Genomic DNA, 20508 nt, shown 5'->3' with positions numbered 1-20508 from the left:
AAATAAGTTGGTCAATTTCCACAAATAAACCTGCTGGATTTTATTAGTTTTGCATTAAATCTATACACCCATGTGTGAACTGACATATTCACATGATGTCTTATTGTCCTTGATGGACTGCTTTGTCAAGGATAATAAGGTATATGTTTTAAATTGTTAAAAATTTAAAAAATTCTCTTAGTGATGGTTTATAGTTTTCCATGCAAAGGTCTCGCATGTGTGTTGTGAGATTTATTCTTATTTGATGCTTCTCATGGTGATCAAATGGAATCATTTTTTAATTTCACTTTCTATTTTTTCATTGCTAGTATATAGATAATTGATTTTCCTTATCTTACTTGCAGGGCTATGCTAAAATGAACTTATTAATAGTTTGAACGTATAACTTTTTGGTTTTTTTATATACCTACTATGTCAACTGTGACTAGAGTGTTTAATTTCTTCAATTCCAACTCATACAATTTAATTTCCTGATTTTGCCTGGTTGCTCCAGGTAGATTATCCTGTGCAACAATAAGTAAAACTGATGAGAGCAGGCATCCTATTTTATCCCCAGACTCTGGAGGAAAACTTTACCATTCCACCAGTAGGAGTGATGGCTGTTGTGGGGTTTTGGATATACCTCTGATTAGATTATATTACTTTATCACCATCAGTTTACTTTCTGTTTGGTTAAGACTATTTAGTCAGATGGTAAAACTTGAGGATTCATAAACAGACCCATGGGTATAAGGCCCCTTGGCTTATGAGAAAGGTACCACTTCTGTAAAGTGTGAAAAAAAATGGTCTTTTAATAAATGTTGATTGATCAAATGGATGTAAATATGAAAAAAAAGAAAAAAACTCCTCTTACATTGTACACATAAAAATATTTCATGAAATTATATACCAAGATGTATTAGAAAATTAAACAATGAAGCTTCCAAAGACGACTTAGAAGTCTACCTTCATGACTTTGGTGTGGGCAAAGACTTCCTAAACAGGACACAAAAAAACACTGATTGTGAAGAATAGCTCTTCATCAAGATACTCCACAAGAAAGAAAAGGGAAGACACTGAGCAGAGTAAGATGTTTACAATACATTTTCTTGGCTAATCTTGGCCCTTTCATTTCCATATAAATTTCAGAATCAGTTGGTTAATTTCCACAAATACATACATGCAAGTACATCCAACAAAGCACTTGCATGTATGTATATATGTGTCTATCTATCGTCCCAAAAATATGTGAAAGAAAAGCCAGACAACCGGTGTTAAAAACAATCAATAGGCTCACATTCTCCACAAAGATGACATCCACAGCAGCTGACAAACACGTGATGATGCCACACCACAATCACAGAATGAAACGAGGAACTGAAAAAGAAATCGATGCTGCCAAGCGCTGGCAAGGATTGTGGAGCAGCTGGGTTCTCAGGTAGAACCTGAGGGGCTCCTCTGGCCCCAGCAGTTCTTCAGTGCACACTGGCCCGACTTCCAGGAGTTGGCCACCGTCTCTGCTCTCCCAGGGCTTTCTCTGATTCTAACAACAGCTCTCTCTGTGACCCCAGTAGCCCAGAGGTATCAGAGAATAAACTCCCCTCCCCCCAGGAGTAACCCTAACCAAGAACTGTGCGGAGTGGTGTATAAATGCCCTGCCCCCTCGTTCTTGATGTGTCTTCCATACCGTTTCCCGAGACCTTCAGCAGGCTTGGGCCTGGCTGCCTACATTGGCACTTCCTTCATAGTACTCTTTTTTTTTGATAGTCTACTTTTTATCGACTACCTTAACTTCTCCATTTTACTTCCCCACTTCCTACTAAGATTTTTTGGGGGCCATCTCCAAAATAAGCCACTTGTATTCAAATTCTCACTTCAGGGTATAAATCTGGGGAAACTATATTAAAAAATGTTCACTTAAAAAGAAAAAGACATGGGTGATAACTCTGAATTTCCAGGGGGTATTACAAGAGTCAATATTACTTAGTTGCTGTAGTGATGCAGTGTATTAGCATATACCTCATTACTACTTTCAATGTAAAAAGTGCATTTGTCAAATACACAGATATAAATTTGATCATGTCATCAGAAACTGTGTTAGAAATTTTACGTGCTTCATCTCACTTAATTATCCTCCCTATTACATTGATGAGGAAGTTGAAAATCATAAATGCAAAATAACTTTTTCAAGATCACATTCCAGTTTCAGGGTGAATCAGGATGCGCTAGGAGACTTGATAGGTGAGTTTCATATTTACCAGATTGTGGAGGGTCAGGATAAGAAGTGGGAGTGAAGGTCCTGTATTTTTTATTCAATGGCAAACTAGGTGCAGTTGTAAAACACAAGAATGCAAGGACCAGATGTTTTAGAAACTCCCTCTAACTTCAGGAGGGAAGAGGGTCAGAGGGGAAAGGACAGGAGGCTGGGCGACCCTTTAGGGAGCTATCGCAATAACCCAGGGCTAAGATGCAAAGGGCAGTGACTAGGGCACGGCCTGTAGAAATTGCAAAGAGAGGATGGATTTCTCAGCTATCAGCCAGGGGAGGGGACTGACAAGTTTAGTGGACAATTCGATGTAGGGGTTGAAGAAGAGGGAAGACAGTTTCTTATTTCAGATGTTGGTTGATGATTTACATATTTTTACTGAGGTCACTTTGACAATTCCTTGTTCTTATAACAGAGGTCCCCCTGGTGGTAAAAGAAAACCAAGAATGGGATCCCTTATCCTGGGTACCTGCTTGCGCGGCATACAATTGTGCAACTGAACCTGGTTACAAGACCCTGGTACAGGAATCCCCTTCTCGTTTTGTGGGTGGCAGCAAAGACTCACATCTAAAAAGAACCGAAAGCTGGCTGGTATGGGGGAGGGGAGAAGTGAAGGTGGTTTAAAACGTACAAACTCCCCGTTATGGGATGACTAAGTTCTGGGGATGTAACGTACAGCAGGGTGATTATAGTCAACAATACTGTATTGTATACTTGAAAGTTGCTGAGACAGTAGATCCTAAAAGTTCTCATCACAAGAAAAACAAATTTGTAACTATGTGAGGTGATGGATGTGTTAACTTATTGTGGTAATCGCTTTGCAATGTATACATATATCAAATCGTTATGTCGTATACCTGAGAGGCATACAATGTTTTGGGGGAAAATCTTCCTGAACGAAAAACAGCTGAGAGCTGATGGCTGCAGATGGGTCAGAAAGTGAGGCCTGACAACCACCTTCACCCACTTAAGCAAGGTAGCTTCCGGCCAAGAAATCCCCAGTATGGGACTGGCTGCCATGTGGTGCTGAATTCAACAGGCACTGGGAACTCTTTCATTATTGATCTGATTTCTTAAGAGCATGGCAGAGGAAAGAGTAGCGACTTTAAAGCCAGATACACCTGCCTCTGAGTGTTGGCCCTGCCACAAACCTGCTAGCATGTTCCTTCCTCTCTGAATTATACCTGACGGTACCTGGGTGGTGGTGAGGTTTGAGGGAACGTGTGTAAAGCACTAGCCCTATTCCTCCTCAGCGGTTGGAGGTAATGATTACCTTAGGAGCTCAGGAGATGACCCACTGAGGGCTTTTGGGCAAGTAGTAGGGTCTTTGGCATCCTGTTTATTCATGACTATGCTAATAAAAAAGGGGCAACTCCAAAGCTGGCTCAAAATGTTGCTAACCTGTCTGAAGCCCCAAGGGCCTGGTAGTGAATCTAAACACACAAGGCAGAATCCCAGAGACCTCTCTCTTTGTGGTTTCTCTCTTAATGCTGCGGGAATAGTCTTTGAAATAGACAAGAAGGTTTCTCTAAAACAGGTACACTGGAATAGGCCTGAGTCATCAACTAAGATGAGATATTTCAGAAAATTTCTATTTTGAGCCTGTGGCATGTTTCTGATTATGTATAAATACCTTGCTTGTTATATAAATACATGCATGGTGAGTGTAACCTTTTGCTAAGCAATGTAAAGCAAGTAGCCACAAGAAAAGCTGAGAAAAGAGCCACAGCATAATTGCACCTAGTGGTCCCTTTTCACGGGTCCAGGAGGACCATGGAAAGGTTTAAGTGTCACAGCTGTAAGTCACCTCTGGAAATCACCGCAGCCACGTTTGTCTCCTCAGGAGCTCCATGTGCATAGGTATTAGTTGGCCTTAGCCAACCAGTAAGTAAGCTTTTGTAGGCTCTCTGAAAACAACTGCATTTTCTGGGCTTCACTGCATGTTATGGAGCGTTCTGTCTCTCGTGCTATAAATGTACAGTCATGAGAGGCAGGCTGTTCATTAGGGACCACCAGCATACTAGGCAAATGGCGAATCAGGTATTTCATTGATGTGCCCAGAAAGTGAATTCTCAAAGGTCAGACTTAAACAACAACAACAATAACAAACAACAACAAAAATCAAAACAAAACAAAAACATTCTTTTTACACCACATAGGCTGGGTCATAGTGAAGAGCAAAGGGTTTGACAGGATTAATTATTTATGATGTACTTCATAAGGAAAACAGTGAAGTTCTCCTATTGTAGTAATTCCCCCATATTATGTCTGATGCCATATTCTTATTAGCTCTTTTGATTTTAAATTGTTTTGTAGAAAGATACAACACCTGGCATTTCATATTTTTACTGGACATAGGACCATAATCTGCCAGATAATATGGTGGGTATAATGCGAGTGTGATTTTAGGTATCAGAGAGCTTATTATGTGAGGGAATATGCATCAAAACCAGTGGTGGCTCCATATTGATCCTTTGCAGATTTTTCCCATTTACTTTCTGTCATTTCAGGGAATGCTGATGTTACCTCAGCCACAGGACAGCCGAAGCCCCTGATTAAAGCGGTGGGCATGACATTTTCCCTACAGCCTGGGGGAAGGTTGGATTGCGTCAGAGTGTGAAAGGCAAACGGAGGGCGGGCTGCATCCATCCGTGTGGCTCTGAAGGCTGCCCACAGTGCTGTGAACTTGAGGTGCAGGACGCCGCTTCTGAAGTGTTTGCTAACTGGAACGTAAGTCCCACTTTAAAAACTAAAGAATTTTAAAAAATGTACAGTATGAGTAATAAAGATATTTTAAAATAAAAATTTAATTGACCCTTATTTTTATCAAGTCGATAAAATGTGATATTTGTTTTTAAACTATTTTTCCTCTCATTATGTGTTAATTGTTTCATTCTGTAAACTCTTACATTCTCCAAACAAGTTCTCCTTTGTGATACTTAGGCAGGATTTTGGCCAAATTACAAATATATATATATATATAGTTCACTTTCTCTATACGGGCTTCAACAATTACATCTACATAAATGTATAATTATTTATGTAAATGTACTTCCCTTAACTGAGACAGCTCCCAAGCATATGAGCCTGAGCTATGTAATACATGAGTAGATGTGTGTGTGACATGAGAGAAAGAGAGAGAGAGGGAATTGGGGTTCCTGAAAAGCACACATATATTCATGTGCTCATTGGGTTTGTGGTTTCTCCGTTTGAGGGTTGTCTGGGTTATGACTTGCTCCTTCCCGGTAGTGCTAGTGTTCTGGTTCAACGCCATTCTTCAGTCCAACTGGCTGTGATGGGTGTACGAATAACAGGCAAAGCCAAAAGCATGCCACTCCCTACACGCACTGTCTTTCCCCTGATCTCCAAGTGTGTGACCCAAATATGTATGCCTGTGTCCAGGTAACCATCTCCATCACACAGTGTATTTCAAATGAAAACTTTGAGTTAGCAAACCGTTAGCCTGGCACTTGGAGAACACCCTCAGTGAGCTGACTCTTACCTTGCGGTGTCCCCAGAGCTGGTTCCCCTTCATGCCATGACAGTCGTAGAGAGTGACCGAGCTGTGGTGTGAGATCGCATCGAAGCAGAACTTCCGGGTGTGCAGCGGCTCCCCAGGTCGAATGTCTTCTCTCCATCCGAAAGTAAAGAGCTACCAAAGCGACGATAGCAGAAAAGCTGCAGTGAGTTTAATTTGGAGAGCTTCGAGAACAAGGGGAGCAATTTAGATTTGTTTTATGGCTTACAGGGAAAAACTGTCTCGTGATAATAGAGGTGTCGAGAAAAGCATGTATCACAGAGTGCTGTAGCAGTGACAGTTGCACCTTTGGGTGCCAAAAATGCAAATGAAGAGTTTCCAGGTAGGTACTAGAAATAACTGAGGACTGTATGAGGACAGGGGAAGGAGGAGGTAGAGGAAGAACTCTTTAATGAAGTTCTTTACATTCTTCATTTTGATAAAATGCTACTGGGTAAAATGCTACACAGTTAGCCTAAATGAGCAGATTAATTGAAAAAAGACCAGGAGTAGAGTCGAGCTGTGTTGAAGCTAGCGACTTAAAAGATTTGATTTAAATGAAAGCTAAGCTTGATGAAGTAAAGAACAGGCAAATTACTTTCTTTGGGTTGGTAAGTGTAATTATGCAGGGCAATGTTCTGAACTGTACCTCACAGTAAGAAGTACAATTCACACACACACACACACACACACACACACACACACACACACACTTGCATGCACTTCCCTTCCCCAAACTGAAACAAGTTTCATGAACTGATAATCATCCTTACTGCGTTTAATAGACTGCTATTCCATCTGACCTTATCCTACCCTAGTCTATTCTACCTTATTCATCCCATTCTATTATTTTTTAAATGCTGTTTATGATGTACTAAATTAATTACACAATTTATTAAATTTCAAAAAACCCCCACATTCTTGTAGGGAAAGGGTCTTTTCTTGAGTTTGACCTGGATAACCGCTAGAGGGGTGCGGTAGAAAAAAGTCTTTAAGTGGGAAGATAGAATAGATGAGACTTATGATTAATTCCAATTTTAAGTCCATTAAGGTCATACAAATCTTACTGTAGGACTTAAGGCAGGCCAGGCTGTGTAAAGCCAAACTGGGAATTGCAAAGTGAAGAGGTGTTGGGGAGCCCCACCACCAGGGCCCTCAGTGTATTTCACTTTTTAAGTCCTACCTAGGAAAGAAAATGTAGATAATCTGGTAAAATTCCAGGGATGACTAACAAAAACAGTTCAACGGTGGGGAAACTGCAGAAAACTTGAAAGGAACTGGGTAAGTGGTCTGAAGAAAATCAGAAGGAAATTCTCTAAGTCAAGCATATGGAAGCTGGAAGTAGATTGAGTCATGGCACGTGGCTATAGTTTGTTTCCCCGGAAGACAGGACAGAAGAGAATGTTCTGAATAGAAGGACGAAGGATCTTTTGGTTAGGCATTTAAAATGGATTCATAAAGAGGAGTTGTGTGGTCTCTTTTCCTTGAGCGTCTTTGTTCGTTTATTTAAATAGGATTGTAGACTGAGGCATTTTTAGATTCATTCAAATTCTGTGCAGGAGAATGACTTCTCAAGGACAGAAGTCTACTCAGTGTTTCTGATTTTGATCACTGCCCTCAACTCAGAATTCTGAGCTCCTGTTATCCTGTAACTCTATGTTGCCCATGTTCCTCTTTTACCTGTCCCTTCAACAGAGGTGTTGCCCAGGGTTCTTCCCTGGACCCTCCACCCTTGCACCTTCTCTGGTTGGTCTTAAACAGTCTCAGTGGCTCAACTCTTGAATGTGCTAATAACTCATCATCTGTGTTAAATCCAACTCCATTTAGGATTTGCCAACTGCATGTCCCATGGACATCTCAGATTCAACACATCCTAGATTTAATTGATTTTCTTCCCTTTTTAGCCTGTGTATACCCTTATATTTTGTTTTAGTTGGTGGTCACATCATTGAACTTGTCAGCTGGAGAGTCTTTCATCTTTAACCCTTTCATCTCCCTTGCCCTCTTCATCTAATCAACTCCCAAGCCTCATCATTTTTGTCTTCTAAAAATTGCTGAAAGTATCTCTTCCTTTCTATCTCCACTACTATTTCACTCCACATTTCTTGTCTGGACTACCAAAATGACCTCCTAATTAGTTTCATTCCTACCTTCCTTTTTAAATTCCTTCCGATCCATCCTCCATAGCCTCCAGAGAATTCTGTTTGAAATGTCTATTTGGCCTTGCCACCTCTCAACCCAAAATCCCACAATATTTTCATATACCCTTAGAGAATAAAGTTCAAACTCTTTGACATATAAAGAACTCTCCACAATCTGGTTTTGCCATTTTTGTCCAGCTGTATCTCTTCTCTTTAGTCTGTGTTCCAGCTACAAGAAAACATTTACAGTCCCTTGCAGTAATCAGGCTATATTTCCCCTTCTGTGGCTTTGTTCAGGACAGTCCCTCTGGTTGGAAGGCCAGCTTTCACCAGCCAAGCTGGTGAGGGCTCATTAGTTTTACGACATTCAGTTCAGCTACCCACTCGTCCAAGCAGCCTTCCTCTTTGAACCCCTCACTCCTTGCCACTGCTTGCCTTTACTTCACCATGTTTTCCCATTTATGTTTCTGTTCATCTCACTGGACAGTGAGCTCTTTAATGGCAGGAGTCATATCTTCTTTTATGTTTGTGTTCGCTGCAACCTGAACAACTCACAAAACATAAGTGTTCAATACAATTTCTACCAAATAAATAAAAACTTGCACTCGTTATATCAACAGAAAGTGTATTGGGATAGCTGTCAAAATGAATGAATTGATCTTTTTTGGTCCCTCAAAAGAATTTCTTCTGTTTGTGTCTAATCACAACATCAACCACACTATTATTTGTCAAAATTTCAACTATAATGATTCTAGGCTCAGTTACCAATTATTTCCTGGCCTATAAGCCTGCCATTGGCATTGATTAAATCTTTATTTCATTTAAATATCAAAGTTCTTTGTTACTGTAAGCAGACCAAACAATGCTGGAACCAGTGGTCTTTACTGGTTTATCCAGTTCCCTCTCTGTTGCTGTCTCCTGCCTTTCTGCTTGTATCCTGTTTCAGTTTTTATACGCTAAGTCCTCACTTAACATCTTCCAAAACCAACTTTACCATAAGCTAATTGATTAAAAAAGAGTTCCTAGGGCAACTCATCAACACTATAATGAAACCATGTTGAACAAAGCAACGTGATTTGAGGACCTGCTGTCCCCTTAGAAGGCCAGAGACAAAAGGGACTGTATAGTCATTTCCCAGCACAGTCTCACACAATGGGGGAAAATTGGTCCTGCAAAGGTCAAATGGTTTTTAGACAGTTTTTCTTACTTATTACTTTCTGACGTTTTACTTGTCTTACACTCAATAAATTGATCTGTTAGGTTCCAAAGGATACCTGTGTTAGGGCAGACTTACACAGATTTGTCTCTTGGGCAGATTTATTCACGTATTGTCACAATTATATATCAGGGATTCCTTAGGTGACTTTTATTTCTAGCTTCTAGGTGTGTTATTACAGAGCAACAATCATTCTTAGACTTGTAGACTGATTGTTAGCCTGTGCTCTTCTTCACTGTTTTATGTATTATTGCTTTTGTTATTACCTGGTGATTACCTTCCACCATCCCATGTGATATATCTTCAGATTATATCAATTGTTTTACTCTGCTGCCTCTACCATTAGCTAATTTTTTCTCTTATGCTTTTGAAATGCATGCAATTGCCATTTGTCTTGTCCTAATGGCCATGTCAAACCGATCAGGCACTGAGCGTTTCATTCATTAGGCACAGTTTTCTGTGTGCGCTCTTGTCACGGCAGAAACAAGCAGACGTTATGAAAGCATTGTCACTGCTCGCATTGGGTGGTGTTATTGTGACATTCACAGTTTGTCTTCTACCCTTGGGCTGTTCCTTACAGACAGAAGAATTTAGATTTCCCAGAAAATAACTCCTCATTCTTTTCCAACCTCCAACCCTTTAATTTTAGAGCAAATCGACGTTAATTTCTCCACTTCCTTTTTTTAATTGGTAGTTTTAAATATAGATTCAGAATGAGACATAACTCGTGTCTTTGCTTTAACGTCGATTTGGTATGTGTAATGCTGCCCGTGTCTGTGCTGTGTTATATGAATAAGTTCACTAGACTCGGTACTGCAAATAATATGCTTATTATTGTAATCTTGCTACATGATTCTGGAAGATTAAACATATTTTTCTCTCTGCGGGTGGTGCTATTCAGATTCAGTGTTATGTGGTTGGCAGCTATCTGAGATTTGCAGTGTGCTCTGCCCCGAGGGTGAGACTAAGTCCCAGAATCCATCCTTTTACCACATGCAGGCGCTTGCTTCCACCTCTGTTTGCACATCCTCTTTCCAGGTCTTTGAAAGGGGGCATTTGTCTGCTACCTCAGCAGGACCAAGGCCTGCTCTGCTGCTGTCAGCGCTTCCATCCCGGAATGTGTAGCCTGCTGCCTGGCCAAGGAGCCACAGGACCCCTCTGCTCCTCTGCTCCTCTCCCCAAACCCCTCCCCTCCTCTTTCTCCTCAGGGATTCATGCTATAATGGCAGTGGGGAGTATCCTTTCCGGACCTACGGTCTTATTTCAGTCTCATTTTAGTTTTCTTTCTTGGTCTGTAGAGGAAACTGAAAGCCAGCACACGATGGTACAGTGATATCAAATGGCTAAACAGAGGGCCCTGAAAAATGAACCATAGGCATTTGCTTCCTTCACAGAAGCTAAATTAGTCATCATGGCGCTCTGCAACAAAAGGCATTTTCTCATCTATCGACACTTGAATCTAAAAAACAAAATTAGTGGACAAGCAGAACAGAAAGAGACTTATAAACACAGAGAACAGACTGATGGTTGCCAGAGGGGAGTGGGGTTGGGGGATGGGTGAGGAAGGTGAAGGACTGAGAAGTACAAATTGCTTGTTACAGAATAGCCATGGGGATGTACAGTGTAGCATAGGGAATACAGTCAATAACATTCTAATAACTGTGTGTAGTGTCAGCTGGGTGTGAGATTTATCGGGATGATCACTGAGTAAGGTACATGATGTCTAACCACTGATGTGCCCGCCTGGTCTTGTAGGTCAACTATAATTGAAAAATAAAAAATGATTAATGAAAAGAATTAAAAACAAAAAGAACATTTCAGGACTGCTATTCTAACTGGTAGTTTCTCTCCCTTTGAACTTGATGTATTTCCCCTGCAATGAATTCAGTCAGCAGTTTTCGAAGGTCTTAGTAAGACTAATGATTGTGGGCTTGGATGGGAGTGTTCTTCTTTCATGTACCTTTCGGCAGTGTTTTGCCAGTTACGTTTTATCCAGTTGTTCTGATTCATGTGTGTCTGTGTTGAAGAATAAAGTTGAAACTTGTCTTCACTGTTTGGAAACAGTGGTAATAAATATTTTTGCCTAAACTAAAAAAGAAAAAGAAAAGTGCTTCAGTAGACTCTTCTTTAGTTCCCCTGTGACTATTGTGTGTATTTATTCATTTGTCTTATTTATGCCATTAAAAAAGGATTATTTTAACTCTAATAAGTGTCCCTTTTGTGCTCTATGAATGCTTTTGAGTTAAAAAGAATACTTATAAATTTCCTGTCCTGATATACTTCTTTTCTCATTCAGGAATTGAAATCTAAATGTGAAAGAATAAAACCTAATTCTTCTGAGTCATTGAGTAATATATTGAATAAAGCTTATGGTTAATTACTGGAAAACAAAGCAGTTTGTAATGTTTTCACCTCCAAGTCAATATGGCGTGATACATATTTCAAATGTGATTTATTTTTCACCCCCTGTAAACCTTGTTCAATCTTCCTGTAGCTCTGTTCACAGTCTCCAGAGACTGCAAACCTTTTTAAGGAGATTTATTAACTGGCCTCCTCAGCTTCTCTTATGTCTGCTTGTCTAGTGCTTCCCTCTGCTGACTATTTCTTGAATTACATGCCATAGATGTTCCCAGTTTTGTCTGAGGGGCGAGGAAAATGAAACAATTTTAAAAGTGTATGCCACGGAGCTGGTTTTACATATATTTATTTTCAGCAGTTAAAATCTGAAGCCCGGATCATATTTCATTCTAGAACATTCCAGGGGATGGAAATATTAACCCCGATTCAGGCATTCAAGTATGCATACCTCACGTCGACCAGCTGCCTAGGTGTGTTTCCTGGTTGGGCTGAACAGGGATGGTAGAGAGGGATTTAGCCCTTCAGACAAAGATTTTCCTATGGCACGCTCCTTTTTCTTTTCTTTTTTTTTTTTTTTAAAACATAACCTTTTCCTCTAAAGATGTCAGTCTTCCTGACATGCCTCTGAAGCCTTCTATCTTGCTCTGGGGCTGAAGTCAGAAATACATCTGGAGGTAGCAGGCCAACCCTGTATCTCACATCCCTGGTAGCACCCCTGTGGTGCTTATAGAAAGAGATAGAAAAAGGAGGAGGCGAGTCAGCCTTTGTCGACATTTCACTCCTATCAGTGAGTCCTGGAGCCGCAGTCTCCTTTTAAGCCCGTCTGATAAGTGTCTGCGCTGCGGGATATGTTTGAGTGAATGATGAATCAATCGTGTTTGGTATGTGGCAGCTGCCTTGGGCTGGAGAGAGAGTGCTAATTTGGTATTTTCATAACACTCTCCAGGGAGAGGCAAAGGGGAAAGTATATTTACCCTGTACCTACCACAGGTGCGAGAAGCTGTTATATCTTAGACATGATTTATTCTCATAATTACCCTGTTTGTGAGATGGATTGTTACCTCTACTTAAGGATGGAGGAGTGATGGCCTAGAAAGATTTAATAATTTCACAAGGACGCCCAGGTCAAACTGGTTGACATCTAGGTTGGCCCAATGGCAGGGCTCTTCTAGAACATCATGACCTTGTGGGATGAGTACAAGGACCAGCTTATTGGCTAGGGCTCGGGGTGGGGGGGACGGGCATTGTTAGTTCAGTGATTGACTGCATTAATTCTTGACTGTGCTGTGGACTTGATTCACTGATGCTTTCCTGAGTGATGCTGCTCTGCAGTCCTGCGGGCTAGAGGAGGGGCAGGAGGGGTCAGTGGGGGAGAGTGGTGCTGCCATGCTGAATCCCAGCACCCCTGAGCACTCTGCAAGGCCCTGGGCTGGACAGGGTGGGTCTTTACTAGTAAAATGTGATAGACACTTGAGGAAGATGGCAGACTGAACAGAACAGAACAGAACAGAATAGAACACAACACAACAAATACTTTACTGGAAACTGCTTGTTTAATTTTTTGGTTTTCGTAAGAGAGGTAGTATAGACAATTCCAGGAAAGAGAATGCACAGGGAAGACATACTATCCTGAACTTGGAATATATTCTTTTGCAGAGGGAGAGGGGGGAACAGCCTGGGGGGAAGGGGCTTTAACTGTATCTGCACATTGTATTCTTTTACAGAATACAGAAATGGCTGTAGATACTTGTTAAACCTGCATGGGAAGCATATAAATGTCTACTGTAATATTTTTATGGTCTCCTAAAACATTTCACAATGAAAAATTAAAGCACTAGAAAGGGGCAGACATGACTCTACCCGCCGTCTTTTTTCCTCTACAGGTGACGCGGTGTGAGGGGAGCCCCTTCCGAGGGCTGCCACGTTTCAAAGTGCCTCAGGAATCACACTTCACTTCATAAACTGCGTCGCACTGAAATGGTTTTTCACTCAAAAGCAATAAATAGTCTTAAAGTATCCCATGAAGTTTGTCTTGGGTGTTATTGCCTCAAAGTTATCTTTCCGTTTGTGTAAGTTTACAAACTCCTATGACAACAAGAGGCATATGCAAAGTATTCTTTTCAGTATACAGCCAGAGGGGAGGCATGAGATTAAAGTCACACAAATTTATGGAATAACAAAGAGTCTTTCCTTAAAACCGTGAAATTTAGTTGGAAGGATTCCATAGCATTCCACATGCTTTTTACGGTTTGAAAACTATCATTCCGGGAAAGGGAATACAACATTTCTAACATCCTTTCTATGATTTAAAGCACATTTTCATACATTATCTCATTTGATTATCACCACTGCTCTGAGAAGGAACGGAAACAAAGAAGTGAAGCAAGATCCCATTTAGGGATCAGTCCCCACTGACACCCTCTACGCCTGCCACAGCCCTACCCCTGGCCCGTGACGTCTGGGAGCTGACCTACCTGTTCATGTGACCACGTCCGCTCAGAACCATCCTTGACACAGATGTCCAGCCTTAGCTCCGTGCCTGTGGCTCCGTGCTTGCTATCCACGCAGAGATTGGCTGCCACGTTTCGAATCTGTGGAAAGAAGGAACAATGGGCCTGAGGCCATTTTTTTTCTTTACCTCTCCTTCCTGACAATTCTGGTACAGATGCAGTAGTTGGGTTTTTGTGTGTGATTTTATGATTACTGAATGATATCTTAAGTTTATGGCAGTTTGTGGAGGAAGCAGGGAAATAAAAATGGCATGGTCCAGTCTACACGTAAAAGAACACGAGCTGGAAGGACACCAACACTGTGGCTGACTGCGGCAGAAGAATGTGTGATCGCAACACAGCAGGTAGTGGAGAGTTCACAACTTTTCTAAAATGGGAGATTTTTCTTCTTCAGCTAGTTCTCAACTTGGGATTTAGCTTCTTGTTCTAAAGTATCTCCTACCATTTCCACCTTAACTAGGGAAGAGATCCAGAATGAGGCAGGTGATACAGGTGAAGTGTGTGCTGAAAAAATGAATCATTCAGCGTGATTCTGGGCAGGACATGATGACCTTGACATTGCAGTTTTTCTGGGACGGTCTCAGTCTATACCTAGGCCTGGTTGATATATTAAAAAGTGTCACCCTAGAGTCTTAGCAAAACTACTTAGGAATACAGTAGTGTTGATACAATACTATGCTGGATAAAGATTCTCTATGTAAAGTCTGAACTTTGGAAAGTTGCAGAATAAAATAAAAAGAAGACGGAAAATTCTTTATAGTTATTGTATTAACACTGATATAAGAAACTGAATTGTTAGGGGTGGGAAAGGGGTGAACTGTGAAAAGTAAGAACAGTAGACACAGCGACAGGAAGTTTGGACACATACATGTCCTTTTGTCAGATCTACCTTCCGCCCATTCTCCTGTTAGCATCAGAACCACACCCTGTAGTAGAGTTGGCTATTATTTCTAGTTTGTTACTTACACCTGCTTGTTTAGATAAGCTTAATGATCTCAATCTTCTTTATGCCTTTATATAGTCCTGGGTTGTACTAATCTTTTTAGGTCCAGTTAAGAATAGAAATAAGAATGGAATGTACTCCACTCTGCTGATCACTTCAGTGAAGGTTCTTTTGCCCAGAGTGTGTAGAGAGGGTAAGGAGTCTGCCCACAACAGAAGATGCCTAGTCTGGGACTATTCTTATTGGGGTAAGAGAATGAGGCAGAGAAAAGATTGTTAGGAGACACACTGGGTCACATGAAGGGAATTTATGATGCTGGGATGAGATGGTGGTGGAGAGGCCTATTTCACACTTCACTTCTTTTAGGAGTAAACGTTGGTGTGATGTCATTTGGGAGGAGTCAATGTGGCGGGTACCAGTTTGCTTTTTCAGGGAATTTGGCCACCGCTTGGGTTCATCTTGCACTATTGGACCTCTACCCTCCGAGTCTCTGCCCTTGACAACAGGGAATGTGAAATAATGTAGGGCAACAGCTCTTAACCTAGTTTGGCCTGCAGATCTCTGAGAATCCAAGGAACGCTAGGACCTGCTTGTAAAAACAAATGAACTGTAAGCAAATACACACAAGCACGTTTCCCTGGAAAGCATTGACTCTGAATTTGAACTCTGAATTAGGAAAAAACGCTTGCCTCCCACGCCTTGCAAACTAACTGAACTCCTCTGTTTAGCAGCATAGAAAATCCTGAAAGACAGCGAGTGAACTTGGCTGGTGTCAAGTGCCTTCTCTCTCATTTCTTTTCCTTTTTCTCCACCTTCTTCAAACAAGTACTAGGGAGGAGCTGCACTACAGAATTTGGGGAGCCAACATTAAAATGTGCCTTTTGTAAAACCAGTGCCTTGGTGTGTGAGAGTTTCTACAGTGAAATAGAGTCACCCAGGAGGTCAAAAGTCTGATTTTGCTGTTGCTGCCTTGGGCCTGGCACACTCTGTGAAGCTCCTATTTGATCTCCTCATCCTAGTGCAGGGTGTCCGTTTCTGAGGCTGTCTTTCAACCTGGGAGCCGCCCGACAGAGAGCTCTGGGCCAGGCTGTGCTTTCACTCTTAGACTGTTTAACTTGCAGACACTTGTCTTAGAGAACCAGAATTAGCTTATGCCAAAGACATCTCTGGGCACTACTCTTCGCTCTACTTGAGCCCAGGAGCTCTGAATGACATTTTGGAAGAAGCAGCTGCTTACAAGTTTCTGGCAGCGTGGACACAGAGGGGGGTTTTGTTTCCCTTTATCACTGGAGGGCCTCTGCTCTTGGAAAAGGGGGAGGTAGGGAAGAGAAGGACAAACACAAGCCAGGGACACGGACTGGCAAATCTGCCAGATCTGCCTGTGGATTCACACCCAAAACACTCAGAGACCTTGTTCTGTTTCTAAATGCTCTGAGCTCGGAAGGTGCTCTGGCAGGAATGGAGGAGACCCATATTCTCAACGTTTGCATTTTCTAAATTCTCACTGGAATGGCATCTGTGTGGACAATGGGCTCAACTTCTCTGGAAACCAAAGTTCAAGTTTCGAAGCTGTAATTGTCTACATCTGTGTAAATTCCAGAAAGTAGTGGTGCCAGAGAGGGGGCACTGGCAGTTCAACACAGGACACAGTCTTGGATACAAGATCAATATCAGGCAGTTCCCACGTGCTTCTCCCCCTTTCCTATTTGCAGCTCCCCAACACACATTCCTGTCCTCTCCTCTTGCTCACAAACACCACCCCTTCCTAATAAACAGGTAAATAAAATTCTGGTAGCACAGATTCTAATACACGTTTATTCCTTTGAAAAAAATTTTAAAAGTCTAGACCAGAAATTTAGGAATGATTTATATTTTTTCAACACAGGCTCCGTTTCTGTGGCCAAAAGTAAAACAATTCACTCACACACACACACACACACACACACACACACTCTAAATCTAGGACACTGAGTTGACTGGATCTGCATATGGCGTGCTAGATCATTTTCAGTCTTCATTTCTTTGATTTCCAGCTTCAGGGTTTAGCATCATTAAAACTGTGCTAAAGAATCCTGACACCAAACATGATTAGGAAGCAAGGTAGTGCTTGACTAGGAGTGGGAAGAAAGGAGACACCTGCGGAAAAAGGAATCGGAACTTGTGACAGGATTAGGAGATAATCTCCTCTTTGGTGAGGATTAGGAAAAGGCCTGGCAGACAGTCCAGGATTTTTAGGTATGCAAGAGAAGTCAGGCTCCCCGGAACATATTTGCTGTTGTTGTTTTTCCCTCCCGAACACAGGAGGTTTTCTGAAATAGGTACAAGAGAAGTGGACTGTGATATAAATGTCAAGGTGGCTAGTAGTAAGTGTTCGATAGGTAATTTAAGTGGTTGTTTGAGAGACGAGCCTCCGTTTAACAAATGGGAGAATACTGCTTGTTAATTTCCCGATAGCCTTGGGGTCTTTTCACTAAGTAGTGGGTTCATGATTCATTCAACAAATATTTATGAAGTATTTGCTATGTCCTAGTCACTGTGCTAGATACTGCGGATACAGTGAAAAATAAATACTTGGTTACCTTCTTTGTGCAAGTTTTGGTCCTGTGAGGACATTAGAGAGTGGAAGACAGGTTTGAGACTACCAGTACTGCTGGCTGCGAATTTCTAATGCTGCAGAAGGAACCAAGGTGCTTCCCTTTGTGGACTGCAGTCGACTTTAGAATGCAAACTGATGGGCAGCTAGACAGAACGAAGATGCTAGGACAACGGGGAGAGAGAACTGTGTGGGGGTGGAGCAGGCCTGGGCTCTGCTCACCAGGCACAGGTGAGTTTTCCTACAATCTAGCCACACACACCTTTTTGAACCTCAGTTTATCTATGTATCAAATGTCAACATTTAAGGGGTGCTTCTGAATAAAAGGCACTTTCACAGGTACTGATGGAGATTCAAAGACAAAGAAAAAACAGTTTCTGCTCTCAAGGAGCCCCCAGTCCCATTGGGCCACATCACTTTGAAGACATTTTATGAAATTAATAAATTTGAAGTGAGAACTGACCAACTCTGAGCACTTGGAACACTTTATACAATTAATGACTTTGGAAGGGGCTCTGGAAGACGAATAGATTCGAATCCAGAGTGGAATGACAGAATGACAGTGTGGCCTTAGGGGTGCAAAATATACATAAATGTGGAGACTTGACAGTGTCAGGCATTTTGGGGGGAATGGCTCATACTTGGTACAGCTCAGTAGAAGGTTTGTAAAATGAGGACAAGCATGCCTTGGTGGGTAGCTGTGAAGATTAAACTGATATGTGCAAAGCGCTCGCACAGGGTTCAGCACATTAGAAGTGGTCAGTACATGTTAGCTACTATTCAATTGTTTGCTCATTTTTTCCAGTTGAATCAACCATATTGGTAAATGTGGTCATGTCATTAACAGATCACATTTCTATTATACTATGAAACATCCCATGAAGCCCTTTAAATTAAAAAAAAAAAAAGACTGCTTCTGAACAAGCTGTGGCCTCAAACTCCAGACCTATTTTTCAGTCTGGATCACCTGTTAATCTCCCTAATGTCATAAACAGCCACTTAAGATCTCAGGCTGGCAACTTAGATGTTACCCTGGGTATACCCATATCCCCCCCCTCCCCCCATCAATTAGCTGACTCCGTCCTGAATGTCCCACTCCTTTCTTCTCCTTTCCACTCTAACACACCTTCAACATCCCCTCATGGGCTTTAAAAGAATTGTAGTAAGATATATGTATTCTATTTTGTCATGTTTAATGAGCACCCATGTTTTTGTGAATATTATACATGGGATTATTATACCCATTATTGTACCCATGGTATGTAATCATTATACCTATGTATAATGCACACCCTTATATTTCCCTAAAAAATTTGGGCAAAACTGTGCACATTATACATGGCAAAATATGGTAGCATGAATTTTGCCATTTTAACCATTTTTAAGTGTAAAATTCAATCACATTAAGTACATTCAAAATTCTGTGTAACCACCACTATCTATTTTCAAGGTGTTTTCAGCACTCCAAACAGCAACTCTGTAACCATTAAGCAATAACTTCCTCAGATTCTCTGCTCCCAGTAACCTCTGTTCTACTGACTGTGAATTTGACTGTTCTAGATACCTCAGATAAGCAGACCCATACACGTGCCATGCTTATTTCACTTCATGTAATGTTTTAAGGTATATCCCTATTGTAGCATGTATTAGAACTTCGTTTCTCTTTGAAGCTAAGTAGTATTTCATTGTATGTAACATCTCTATTTCTATATCTACATCTATCTATCTTTATATCTACATATCAGTCACATTTGTTTTTTTGATTCATCCATTGATGGACACTTTCTCCCAGCTTTATGGAGGTATTATAACATATATAAACTTCAGGTGTACAAGGTAATGATTTGATACACATAAGTGTTGTAAAATGGTTACCACAATAAGATTAGTTAACACCTCCAATCTGTCATGTAATTACCATTTTTATGGTGATAACATTCAATATTTACTGTCTTAACAACTTTCAAGTATTGTCAATTATAATTACTATGCTGTACATTACACCCCTAGAATGAATTCATCTTATAGCTGGAAGTTTGGCCAACATTCTTCTATTATTTTTAACCCCCAATCCTGGCAACCACCATTCTATTCTTCATTTCTATGCATTTCACATTTTTAGATTCTACATATAAATGAGATCATAGAATGTTTGTCTTTCTCTGTTTGATTTGTTTCACTCAGCATAATGATCTTAAGGTCCATCCATGTTGTCTCAAAGGCAAAGGTTTTCTTCTATTATATGGCCAAATAGTATTTCATTCTATACATGGTATGTAATATATTTAGATACATTTGATGTGAGGATAAATATGATTATATATATATATAACTTACACTAGTGTTTGGCCCATATTAAAATTTCAATAAATGTTAGTTGTGTAGTAGTATTAGTTGTGGTAGTTTTGGGATGCAGTGAGAAATGAGACTGGGTGGTAGATTCATTCCATCTTGTGAAGGACCTTAGGTGTTGGGAAAAGAAATGTAGACCTTGTTTTGTTGGCAAAGGGGATTATTAGAATTACTGGGAAGAAAAACTTGTTTTAGACAGTACATTCTGGTGTTAATGGGAAAGATGGATAAAGAGATGGGCAATTATAAGCATGGGCAGTAGCTCTAACCGAAAATGAATGTCTGGAATATGACAGTGACAGCGACAGAACATAGCCAAAGAATGTATGTATTCAAAGAAAGCCATGTATTCCAGATGCATTTTTCAGATAGCATTTATAGGTCTTGGCAACTGTTTACATGCAGACAATAAAGAGGACATGCTGGATTTGAGGTGTCTTTGTGACATATGTATGTAGACACCCAGAAGTCTGGATTTTGGAAAAGAGGTCAGGGTAAACAATGTAGCATATGCCTCTCAACTCCAAACCTGCCCCTCTTTACCTTGCTTTCTGATACTCAGGATGGACCCTGCAGACATTTTTCCTAGCCAACAGCTCAGCTACAGTTTTAGATTTCAACAATAGAGGGTGC

The 20508-nt window shown here is 40.9% G+C and overlaps 1 protein-coding gene across 1 annotated transcript in view; it reads right to left on the bottom strand.

Annotated features, from left to right (window-relative positions):
• GALNTL6 (polypeptide N-acetylgalactosaminyltransferase like 6) overlaps positions 1-20508 on the bottom strand; it is an 876998-nt gene that overhangs the window by 12719 nt on the left and 843771 nt on the right. The window contains exons 11-12 of the mRNA XM_028520463.2: positions 13952-14068; positions 5748-5897 (exon numbers count right to left, since the gene is read on the bottom strand). Of these exons, the coding sequence (XP_028376264.1) occupies positions 5748-5897; positions 13952-14068 (267 nt within the window). The remainder of the gene's footprint in view (positions 1-5747; positions 5898-13951; positions 14069-20508) is intronic.

This window comes from Phyllostomus discolor, chromosome 8 (genome assembly GCF_004126475.2).
Source record: "Phyllostomus discolor isolate MPI-MPIP mPhyDis1 chromosome 8, mPhyDis1.pri.v3, whole genome shotgun sequence".
Lineage (NCBI taxonomy): Eukaryota > Metazoa > Chordata > Mammalia > Chiroptera > Phyllostomidae > Phyllostomus > Phyllostomus discolor.
The sequence above is the reverse complement of the archived record's forward strand: the minus strand, read 5'-3'. Positions and strand labels throughout refer to the sequence as shown.